Here is a 12,720-nt window from a genome sequence, read left to right on the forward strand (position 1 = left end):
GTATTTTCTGTCCTGCCACAGTTAGTGTTTAACGTAAATGCTTTTGCTTTCAGTATTAAGACTGTAACTGACACTGTATGTAGATTAGAGTATTATAGCTTTATAATTACTGTATGTGTTAATGCTTAATTTAAGGTTTCTTTAACTCATATTATGAAATCTCGATTCTGAAAATTTTCTGTTGTGTGAAATCCTCATTGGTGGTGAACACATTAACTGAACAATGTTAACATGACCGACTTTTATCATGTAAGTGAAATCCGCTTGTGTTTTATTATAGCAATGGGGTTAAACATGGTTTATTTATTTTAGTTAACTCCAGTTAAAGGAAACTTTTCTTTTTTTTGCACAGAATAACTATGTATATTTTTATGGTGCTGTCTTTATATATCTGTATTGTAGTTTATTATATTGTCTGTTTGCACTGTCTCTTTATGTCGATAGATTAATTAGTTCTGTGTTGTCTCATGTAGGTCGGTGTCTTTATGTAGCACCAGGGTCCTGGACAAACGTTTCATTTCACTGTGTACTGTATCAGATATTGTATTTGGTCTTGACCTATACTATACCTGTACTTGACCTAATCGTATACCATACTTATACATACAAGCACAGATATGTGTGCCTTAGCTGGTGGTTGTAGATAAATTACACCACTATAGATTATAGTATTACAGATTATAGTTACTGTATATAATAATGTTTAACTCATATTATGAAAGCTTAATTCTGACCATTTTCTATTACAGTGTGTTTTGTCATTAATAAATAAAATCTGTCAGTACTGGTAAAGTAAATCACTGTAGAATTAAAGTTGATAATGTCTTAATTCTGAGGTGTGAATACTGTAATGTGAAATCCTCATCAGGTGTGAACATATTAACTTAACAATGTTAACGATGACTGGTTTTATTTTATTTAATGTCATTGAATTCCCTGGTATTTTATTATAGAAATGGGCTTGTACATGATTTATTCATCTTACTGCTGATCTTACTGATGTTGTGTATCCCATTGTTCCTGATGTGATACCCAAAGTGGCTGTTGGAGAAATTAAATCAATGTCCTACCAACATCAAGATATGAATTAACTATTGGTGTTAAGGTTACATATGCTTCAGAGACTAGTGCAGAGAAAATGGAGCTCACTGTGTTCATCAGTTTTGGTGGAACACTTTGGGGACATACTGTACACATGGCTGTGATGTCCAGGTGTCCTTTACTGTATATTAAACAGCTACAGAGAACTTGGAGAAGGTTAAGTAGCTATCAGTAACATGTGTCACTAATATTGACATGTGTATGTTATGGAACAGTGTGTTATGTAGTAGATGTTATGGCCAAAGTGGACAAAGTCTAAAGGAGTAGATAATAATTATAGTGGAGAAAGTGTAGAAATATAGAAGAACGATTTACTTAAGTCAAGATAATAATAGGAATTAGATTAAATGTGCTCAAGTAGTGTATGAGTGTTTGTTTACTCCAACATATAGAAACATTTCACTGAGAAGACTGGGACTTGTGGTAGAGCTCAGGAAGAATCTAGAATAATACATAATTATGGAAAAAACAAGTCAGAAGCTTAGTTTCAATTGAGACTGATTTTATTGATGGAAATTATAACAGATTATGATCTGAAAATGTCAAAAGAAAAGAATCAAATTGTTACACAAAGCTAAAGTCAAACTAGAGCTAAAAATAACAAAATGAAATGTCTTAGTCTTGCACCACTATTAGACCAGCAGAAAAAATTGTCTGAACCAGCAAAATAAATCAAAACACTTTTTTTTTATTGGTTTACAGCTTTGGGGGAAAAAAAAACAACCAAAAGAATCGATTATGAAAAGTAAATATGAAAATCAATCAAACGAAGCTAACCTCAAACACAAACATTAATGATTCAAATGATTTAATATATGAGATTTGGGTGATTAGTCACTTTGGGTGAGACTATAGAAATGGTGGGATACACCACATTGGTATCACTTGTTGAGCATCATGAAGCCGAAACGATCAATGCCAGATGAAGAACGTCCTTGGATTCCAATGCATTTCCCAGAGGCAACATCAACTTGTACTTCTGGCTTCAGCTTACCACTTTTCATGCTTGCAAAGAACTGCTTCCCAGTATTTGTACTGAATTTGATGGCACCCAGATGAGTACCCTCTTGATTTGGCGAAAGTGAAAGGGAGTCGAATATCTCATCATTTTTAAAGGTAAACTCTTGCAGTTCCCCAGCAGGAATACCAAACTGTGCTATCCGGTTATCAGCAAGAACCACCATCACAGCTTTTATCTGAGAATCACCTTCCCAAACCTGGATCTTTTTCAACAAGGATCCATTTTCCTGGCCATTAAAATTGAAAGGTTCTCCTCCATTTCCACCAACTTCAACAATACTGTACATCTTGTTCTTAACCTTAAGAAGACAAACATTTAAGATGGATGAAAATAGTTCTGATAAATAGGCAGGTTTGAGATGAATTGTAGCATGAGCTTCTGCTGATATTATTTGCTGATTCAGCTCATTAAGCTTCATTAAACAACTGTATTATAGGATGTCTTTATGTATACTAATGGCCAGATTAATGTTTTACAAAAGGATGCCATCCTCTGTGTTCTAATAATCTGTTCGATTACTTCACCCACTTCCTGTTGGCGCCATATAAAAAGCACATGAGCTAGCATGTCAGTGTGAAACTTTAGACATGTGTAAGTTCTGAGTTGTGTTATTGTGGAAAGCTTTATCATGTATGATGCTGTCTTGCCTTTATGTATTTGGCAAGTCTTTAAATGTTTTCTGTCTTTGATACGTGGTGTTTAAAGTGTGTTTCCTCTCCTCATGTTAACTTTTACTGTACAGAACCTCAATCTGTGTCTGAGACCCCTATGTTACACCATCACTAACATTTAACTTTGGGATCAAGAGACTTGTTTTTGTTTTTTGTTTTTTTTAATAAACACAGAAGTGGATGTTAACTGGCATAATTCAGAACTCTGAGACCCAAGGATTTTATTGCCAGCATGTACAGAGTTGAGTTATGGACGTCTTGTGAGAATTTATTAGTGAAATTTCATCAGTATTCAGTATAAAATATAAACTAATAAACAAGGTGTAATGTGATAATGTGGAGACCTACAGAGCTTTATGTCTCTTATACCACACCAATTTACTTTACCAGTACTAACACATTTTATTTATTAATGATTAACGCACTGACAAACCACACTGTAATAGAAAGTGATCAGAATTAAGCTTTCATAATATGAGTTAAACATGATCATATACAGTAACTATAATGCTGTAATACTATAATCTACATACACAGTAATCTACATACACAGTTAATAACCTACATAATGTCATCAAGAATAAACTGCACACTTACAAGGAACTGATGAAGCAGGTAGCAAGAAATGTCTTCTTTAAAAGACGTCTTGTGAAGGATGCAAGTTTGTGGATGAGACAGAAGCTTCATGCTCTCGTATTTATACCAAATAAAAGGGTGGTGCTGAGTCTTACACCACACTTCCAAGTACCAAGTGTGTTTGTGTTTGTCCATGCTGTTATTTGGAAATCAGATTTCACAAGCTTTTCACCCCTCATTGCACAATAATGTTTATTATTTGGTGAACATTCCTTTTTGTCATCTTAACACAGAATCATGTTTTCTGTAACAGATACAGTGGAATTTTTCTCCAACCTACAAAACTTTCATTCTGTTTATAATAAAGCATCAAAATCTACAATGTCTTCTCTATTGCATCAGATAGAAGCTCTATAGGCTTTAGATCAGGGTTTTGGGAATGTTCTATCAAAAAAAACATCTGGTCTGCATTAGATCATTATCCTGCTTAAAAAAATCACGTTTCATCAATAAAACACAACCTGACCAACACCAATGTAGTAACAAAAAGATCCAGCCATGTTCATATGTGTAATTTAAAGTACCCTGATAGATGAGATTGCCATCAGACTCCTACATCTTTACATTTTTAAATGCTGCTACAACTGTTTTTGCAGAACAAACAGACTGTATACTGGGTGGTGCTGTCTTTATATATCTGTATTGTAGTTTATTATATTGTCTGTTTGCACTGTCTCTTTATATCGATAGATTAATTAGTTCTGTGTTGTCTCATGTAGGTCGGTGTCTTTATGTAGCACCAGGGTCCTGGACAAACGTTTCATTTCACTGTGTACTGTATCAGATATTGTATTTGGTCACAATGACATTTAAAAGCCTCTCAACTTGACCTGATCGTATACCATACTTACATACTTATACATACAAGCACAGTTATCAGTGTGCCTAAGCTGCTGGTTGTAGATAAATTACACAAGTTTTTTTTTTTTTTCTTAAAGCTTAAAATACACAATGGAGTGATTTACTATTTATTTACTTATTTTGGTGACTGAATAATTAAACATACAAATGTTTTTGTCAGAGATTAATTTTCTTTCAAATCTGAGAAGGCATAATGATGAGGTTTATTCTTTTGTGAACATTCATTTGTGTCACTGAACCTATTGATGACATCTTAACACGGAATCATGGTTTCTGTTACGATGGAATTTTTCTCCAAAACAAAAAATATTCAGTCTGTTTATGATAAAGCATCAAAAATCTACAAAGTAGTTTCTATTGTATTCCATAGAAGCTCTATAGGCTCTATCAAAAAGCATCTGGTCTGTATTGGATCATTGTGAAGGACTCATGTGGATGTGAATTCCAGTTTGCTGGTAAGCGCTCAGGAGGATGTTTGGGTCATCAAGGACATGGACTTGATAACTATGACACCACCCAGTATACAGTCTGTTTGTTCTGCAAAAACAGTTGTAGCAGCATTTAAAAATGTAAAGATGTAGGAGTCTGATGGCAAACTCATCTATCAGGTTATGTTGGTCAGGTTGTGTTTTATTGATGAAATGTGGTTTTGTTTTTTAAGCAGGATAATGATCTAATGCAGACCAGATGTTTTTTGATAGAACATTACCAAAATCCTGATCTAAAGCCTATAGAGCTTCTATGTAATGTAATAGAGAAGACATTGTAGATTTTTGATGCTTTATTATAAACAAAATGAAAGTTTTGTAGGTTGGAGAAAAATTCCACTGTATCTGTTACAGAAAACATGATTCTGTGAAAATATGTTATTAAAAGTTTCTGAGACGGAGATTAATTCTTGAGTGTTCGGACAGTTTAAGGGTATTGACCCCTAGGGGGAAAAAGCTTCTCTAATCGGAATTCCTGCTAACAGCGTGAGCGCACACACACACACACACACACACACACACACACACACACACACACACACACACACACACACACACACACACACACACAGGTAAAACCGTGGATGTGTTCCTTTTAACTCTCCTAAAATGACTACCATACACTTTGTATACATTTTACACGATGTACAATATTTTCCTTTCCACTCGCTACAACTCAGACGTTTAGATAAAGCTGGATCACTTGAAGCTTTCAAATCATCAGAGTAAACTGAGACAACAAAACAAAAGTCTTCTCCAAAAACATTAACTGCAGCAGGAAAGTGAAAAGTATTTTAAAAAAGTGGGGAAAAGAGCAGTAGTCAGATATTATTTATGAAAAAGGAAAGAAAATTAAAGTGTGTAATTTAAACACTGACACAGGCAAGAAAAAGGAAGTGTGTCACTGGACTCAGGTCACATATTGGTGTTACATATTGATTATTTTGTGTGTATTTTCTGTCCTGCCGCAGTTAGTGTTTAACGTAAACGCTTTTGCTTTCGGTATTAAGACTGTAACTGACACTGTATGTAGATTAGAGTATTATAGCTTTATAATTACTGTATGTGTTAATGCTTAATTTTAAGGTTTCTTTAACTCATATTATGAAAGCTCGATTCTGAACATTTTCTGTCGTGCGAAATCCTCATTGGGTGTGAACACATTAACTGAACAATGTTAACATGACCGACTTTTTTCATGTAAGTGAAATCTGCTTGTGTTTTATTGCAGCAATGGGGTTAAACATGGTTTATTCATGTTAGTTAACTTCAGTTAAAGGAAACTTTTTTGGAACGTTTATAGTTTATATTCATCAACATTGTTAAGTCTGCTCAGCTTACCAATGTTGTGTATCCCACCATTCATTATGTGGTACCCAAAATGGCTGTTGGAGATATTAAATCTGTTTTTTTTACCAGAACAACAGTTCTGAAACTAAGGAATTTACAATTAATAGATTGATAGGACGCATCACTGGCGGTGACGAGGCAGCCTACAGGAGGGAGGGGGCCAGTCTCGTGTCATGGTGCGGAGACAACAACCTCACCTTCAACACGGACAATGAATGCATCAGCCACTGTTCATCTGGGAGCTTGAAGTGGAGAGGGTGAGCAATTTTAAATACCTGGGTGTCCACATCAGTGAGGACCTCACTTGGACACTTCACGTCACGCAGCTGGTCAAGAAGGCCCAACAGCGGCTGTATTTTCTGAGGAGGCTGAGGAAGTTTGGCATGTCACCTGAGATCCTCAGAAACCTCTACAGCTGCGTCATCGAGAGTGTCCTGACCAACTGCATCACTGTGTGGTACGGCAGCACTACTGTCATGGACCGCAAACGTCTGCAGAGAGTGGTGAAGACTCTACAGAAGATCATCAGGACTCCACTACCCTCTCTGCAGAGCATCTACCACCACAGAGTCCACAGGAGAGCTGCTTCCAATCTCAGAGACCCCTCGCACCCCCAGTACAGATTGTTCACACTTCTACCCTCAGGACGGAGGTACAGAAGTGTGAAATGTAGGACCTCTAGACTGAAGAACTCTTTCTTCCCCTCTGCCATCAGACTCCTAAACAGCTGAGAGGAGTTTGCAATTATGGACATAACTGCTTAACTGTTTACATGGACATAACTGTTTATATTGAACTACATTTTTTGCACATACATTTTCTAAGAACTGCACCACCTCACCAAGAACTGCACTACCTCACTTTATTGCCTTATTCGGAACTGCACCTCTTATTGCCTTTATTAAGAACTTTATTTCTTTTATTGCTCTTTTTTATTCAATTTTATTCATTTTTTCATTCACACATTTTTATTTTTACTTTTTACTTTACTGTATGACATTTAGTATGGACAGCAAAGTAAGAATTTCATTGTGCAGGGAAACATGCTTTCTGTCTGTGCATATGACAATAAACACTTTGAATTTGAATTTGAGACCTATAAAAAATCATCCACAATTTTTTATAATACTTTTCAATTTCCTGCTGCAGTTAATGCATTTGGAGAAGGCTTTTGTTTTGTTTTCTGTTTTCTCAGTTTACTCTGATGATCTGAAAGCTTCAAGTGATCCAGCTTTATCTAAACGTCTGAGTTGTAGAGAGTGGAAAGCAAAATATTGTACATCATGTAAAATGTATACAAAGTGTATGGTAGTCATTTTAGGAGAGTGATAAGGAACACATCCACGGTTTTACCTGGAGGAACTTTAAGTAAAACAAGACTATATAGTCGTACAAGAAGAAGGATGGCGTAATGTGTGTGTGCAGAGCTTAATGCGAGTGTCCACAAAAGCTGTTTTGGCCGTTATCTCAAAGTAGGAACCTCTCCAGCCAAGGTATCATGTTTCTTAGAACTGCTTTTGGTGTTGCAATTGTGATGGGGTGGGGAGGGGGTTAAACTAAGGTCAAGGCATCCGTGTGTACAGTATGTGTAAAATAGAGAAGTAATGTTTACGGGTGTGGGTGTGGGGGAGAGAGAGAGAGAGAGAGAGAGAGAGAGAGAGAGTGTGTGTGTGTGTGTGTGTGTGTGTGTGTGTGTGTGTGTGTGTGTGTGTGTGTGTGTGTGTGTGTGTGTGTGTGTGTGTGTGTGTGTGTGTGAAAGAACAATGTACTCTATACAAAAAGTCCGCAACATTACCAGAAAAGATTGTTATTATACAATTATTCTCACAACTACTCTAATTATGTTTCATTTTAACTTGATTAAACTTATTCACTAAGTTCCTTTTCACTCTCCTAAAATGGCTACCATACACTTTACATGATGTATTTTGCTTTCCACTCTCTACAACTCAGACATTTAGATAAAGATGGATCACTTGAAGCTTTCAAATTATCAGAGTAAAGTGAGAAAACAAAACAAAAGTCTTCCCCAAATACATTAACTGCAGCAGGAAAGTGAGAAGTATTTTAAAAAAGTGGGGAAAAGAGCAGTAGTCAGATATTATTTATGAAAAAGGAAAGAAAATTAAAGTGTGTAATTTAAACACTGACACAGGCAAGAAAAAGGAAGTGTGTCACTGAACTCAGGTCACATATTGGTGTTACATATTGATTATTTTGTGTGTATTTTCTGTCCTGCCACAGTTAGTGTTTAACGTAAGCGCTTTTGCTTTCAGTATTAAGACTGTAACTGACACTGTATGTAGATTAGAGTATTATAGCTTTATAATTACTGTATGTGTTAATGCTTAATTTTAAGGTTTCTTTAACTCATATTATGAAAGCTCGATTCTGAACATTTTCTGTTGTGCAAAATCCTCATTGGGTGTGAACACATTAACTGAACAATGTTAACATGACCGACTTTTTTCATGTAAGTGAAATCCGCTTGTGTTTTATTGCAGCAATGGGGTTAAACATGGTTTATTCATGTTAGTTAACTTCAGTTAAAGGAAACTTTTTTGGAAAGTTAATAGTTCATATTCATCAACATTGTTAAGTCTGCTCAGCTTACCAATGTTGTGTATCCCACCATTCATGATGTGATACCCAAAATGGCTGTTGGAGAAATGAAATCTGTGTTTTACCAGAACAACACTTCTGAAACTCAGGAATTTACAATTGAGACCTATAAAAAAAATCATCCAAATATCCTCCTGGTCTTTAAGGGCAAAATGGATTCCACATTCAGCCTGGAAGTAAATGCAGGAATTCCACTGCTTGTGAGGGAGGAATCAAGATATGAATTAAATATTGGTGTTGAAGGTACATATGCTTCAGAGACCAGTGAAGAGAAAACAGAGCTCTCCACATTTCCTGTTAAAGTTCCTCCAGGTAAAACCATGGATGTGAACATCACACTTGGCCAGGCTACAGTTGACCTCCCATTCACTGGCATCATGAAGATTACCTGCTATAATGGCAGCGTGCTGGAGTTTATAACCAGTGGAACCTACAAGGGTGTCGTTTACTCTGATGAAAAAGTGACTGTGAATGAATCAAACAAAATGCTTGATCAAGCCTAATAAGCTTTGAATGAAATTGTACTGTACTGTACAAAAACTCAGTATCTCAGTAAAGGTCTTCCTGACTTGAAGTGTGTGTGTGTGTGTGTGTGTGTGTGTGTGTGTGTGTGTGTGTGTGTGTGTGTGTGTGTGTGTGTGTGTGTGTGTGTGTGTGTGTGTGTTGAGGGGGGGGTATTACACTATTTCAGCATATTTAAAAGTATTAATGTAAATTTTTGAAAACTTTGTCGACTTTGGGCATAATGTGTAATACAGTGTTCCACTTCATACTTATGTCAATATCAGTGACAAATATTACTGGAGAAAACTTATCCATTTGTCTGAGTTGTCTGTGGTTGTTTCTACAACGTGTGTACTCGTATCTGTAGTCAGCGGTGACTTCTACAATCTTGCATGTTTTCGTGTGTCCTGTATGGGGTGGGACGGGAGCTTTTTTTTATTATTTTTTTTTTAATCTTTAAACCAGTGAAAACAGTGATTTGATTTATTCTGCTAGTCTAATCCAGTATTTGTAAACCCACATTGTTGATTAATAAAAAATTCTTTACAAAACTTCTTTTGTCTATTGTGACTGTAGACTGCTGTAAGATTTGTATTTAATTCCTTTTACTTATCAGGAAGATTATAATCTGTTAGGATTTCAATCATTAAAACCCCTCTCAATAGAAACTAATGCTTTGACTCGTGGATGGTTCTAGATGCTTCCCGAAGCCCAGTGTCCCAGTGAACCGTGTCTTAACAAGGCTAACACAGGAAAACCTCTGGTGAAGCACAATGTCTACATGGCTAGATCTGCTCTTTATCAGAACTGTAAGGAATTCTCATCCACCGCCTGGGCAGGGTAACACTCTTTTCGTCTGCCGCCTGGGCAGGGTAACCCTCTTTTCGTCTGCCGCCTGGGCAGGGTAAATAAATTCAGCCTCTGCTCGGTTTCTGGTTCCCGGCGAGTACTCTGGGAAGTCTAAGTCTTTAGTCAAAGTCTTTCAGAGAGAAGTTCCAAAGTTTATTAAGTAAAACAAGAATATATAGTCGTACAAGAAGAAGGATGGCGTAATGTGTCTGTGCAGAGCTTAATGCGAGTGTCCACAAAAGCTGTCTTGGCCGTTATCTCAAAGTAGGAACCTCTCCAGCCAAGGTATCATGTTTCTTAGAACTGCTTTTGGTGTTGCAAGTGTGATGGGGTGGGGAGGGGTTAAACTAAGGTCAAGGCATCTGTGTGTACCGTATTTGTAAGATAGATAAGTAATGTTTACGGGTGTGGGGGTTGATTAAACTTATTCACTAAGTTCCTTTTCACTCTCCTAAAATGACTAACATACACTTTACATGATGTATTTTGCTTTCCACTCGCTACAACTCAGACGTTTAGATAAAGCTGGATCACTTGAAGCTTTCAAATCATCAGAGTAAACTGAGAAAACAAAACAAAAGCCTTCCCCAAATACATTAACTGCAGCAGGAAAGTGAAAAGTATTTTAAAAAAGTGGGGAAAAGAGCAGTAGTCAGATATTATTTATGAAAAAGGAAAGAAAATTAAAGTGTGTAATTTAAACACTGACACAGGCAAGAAAAAGGAAGTGTGTCACTGGAATCAGGCCACATATTGGTGTTACATATTGATTATTTTGTGAGTATTTTCTGTCCTGCCGCAGTTAGTGTTTAACGTAAACGCTTTTGCTTTCGGTATTTTGTGTGTATTTTCTATCCTGCTGCAGTTAGTCTTTAACATGAATGCATTTGCTTTCGGTATTAAGACTGTAAAAGACACTGAACTCACTTCATTATATTTAAATGGGTTTCTTTATTGTTATGATGTCTTTTGTTTCAATACTTTTCCTATAAAAACTGATTGAAAGGCAAGAGACTTTTATTATGAAAATTGTGACAGAGTGATGCAGGAAGAAGGTGCTGCCACGTACAGGGAAACAGGGAAAGTTTTTGTTTTCCAAACAAAAACTTTATAGAAAGAGACAACAGGTACAAGATAAAGTTCTCCTGTTGTAATAAGTGGCCAATGAAGTAAGTTCTGTTAATGATACATGTGATTTATTTGTATTTCTGTTCTATAATAATAATAATGTCCTTTGTATTTTGCATTTGTCCTATTTTCTTATCATTAGTTCTCACTGCATTTATTGAGTCTGATTATCCGTCTGGTTGTCAATAACGCCAGTGAATCTAGAATTCTGTAGCTCGGATTCAGCCCTTATTGAACTAAGGTATATAATCACTATGGATGTAAATCTTTCACCTTGTCCATCTAAATGTAAGATGCTCTGTAGGATGCTCCATCATTACGAAATGTTTTATGAGGTCACACAATGTATAGTTACTTTCATATACAAGATTTGTGTATAGTAGATCATGCTACATTAAAGGTGCGGTGCACGATGTTTGAAAGCCAATGTTGACATTTGAAATCATCAACACAAACACACCCCAAACCCAAATGGGTGTCACCCCTGTTTTGATAGCTCCGCCCCACACATCTGGTAACTTGGAGTGTGTTGATTGTTTGACGCTCGATTATAAACAGATTGAAAGTTTTGTCACTTGGAGGAAAATTTCATCATAACATTTACAGAATCTATGATTCCCTTGCAAGGTGTTATAAAAAGTTCCTGTGAGACAAAGAAATGTGGATTCAATAAAAAAACACTTCACACTTGTGTGTGAGAATAATTGTACAATAACAATCTTTTCTGATAATGTTGCAGACTTTTTGTATAGAGCACATTGTTCTTTCTCTCTCTCACACACACACACACACTCTCCCTCACACCCACGCCCGTAAACATTACTTATCTATCTTACAAATACGGTACACACAGATGCCTTGACCTTAGTTTAACCCCCTCCCCACCCCATCACACTTGCAACACCAAAAGCAGTTCTAAGAAACATGATACCTTGGCTGGAGAGGTTCCTACTTTGAGATAACGGCCAAAACAGCTTTTGTGGACACTCACATTAAGCTCTGCACACACACATTACACCATCCTTCTTCTTGTATGACTATATATTCTTGTTTTACTTAATAAACTTTGGAACTTCTCTTTGAAAGACTTTGACTAAAGACTTAGACTTCCCAGAGTACTCGCCGGGAACCAGAAACCGAGCAGAGGCTGAATTTATTTACCCTGCCCAGGCGGCAGACGAAAAGAGGGTTACCCTGCCCAGGCGGCAGACGAAAAGAGGGTTACCCTGCCCAGGCGGTGGATGAGAATTCCTTACAGTTCTGATAAAGAGCAGATCTAGCCATGTAGACATTGTGCTTCACCAGAGGTTTTCCTGTGTTAGCCTTGTTAAGACACGGTTCACTGGGACACTGGGCTTCGGGAAGCATCTAGAACCATCCACGAGTCAAAGCATTAGTTTCTATTGAGAGGGGTTTTAATGATTTAAATCCTAACAGATTATAATCTTTTAATCTTTTATAAAGGTTTACAAATACTGGATTAGACTAG

At 36.6% G+C, this 12,720-nt stretch overlaps 2 protein-coding genes across 2 annotated transcripts in view; one reads left to right on the top strand and one right to left on the bottom strand.

The window, feature by feature from the left end:
- Window positions 1-12,720, top strand: part of LOC113651616 (aerolysin-like protein) — a 382,868-nt gene that overhangs the window by 177,714 nt on the left and 192,434 nt on the right. The gene's annotated exons all lie outside the window — the stretch shown is intronic.
- LOC113637495 (aerolysin-like protein) lies at window positions 1,587-3,537 on the bottom strand. The gene is made up of 2 exons (XM_027138190.2): window positions 3,391-3,537; window positions 1,587-2,420 (listed from the first exon to the last, which is right to left on the bottom strand). Exons 1-2 carry the CDS (start codon window positions 3,478-3,480, stop codon window positions 1,983-1,985), a joined length of 528 nt encoding a protein of 175 aa, XP_026993991.2. The 5' UTR covers window positions 3,481-3,537; the 3' UTR covers window positions 1,587-1,982.

The sequence above is a fragment of the Tachysurus fulvidraco genome, chromosome 15, assembly GCF_022655615.1.
Source record: "Tachysurus fulvidraco isolate hzauxx_2018 chromosome 15, HZAU_PFXX_2.0, whole genome shotgun sequence".
Lineage (NCBI taxonomy): Eukaryota > Metazoa > Chordata > Actinopteri > Siluriformes > Bagridae > Tachysurus > Tachysurus fulvidraco.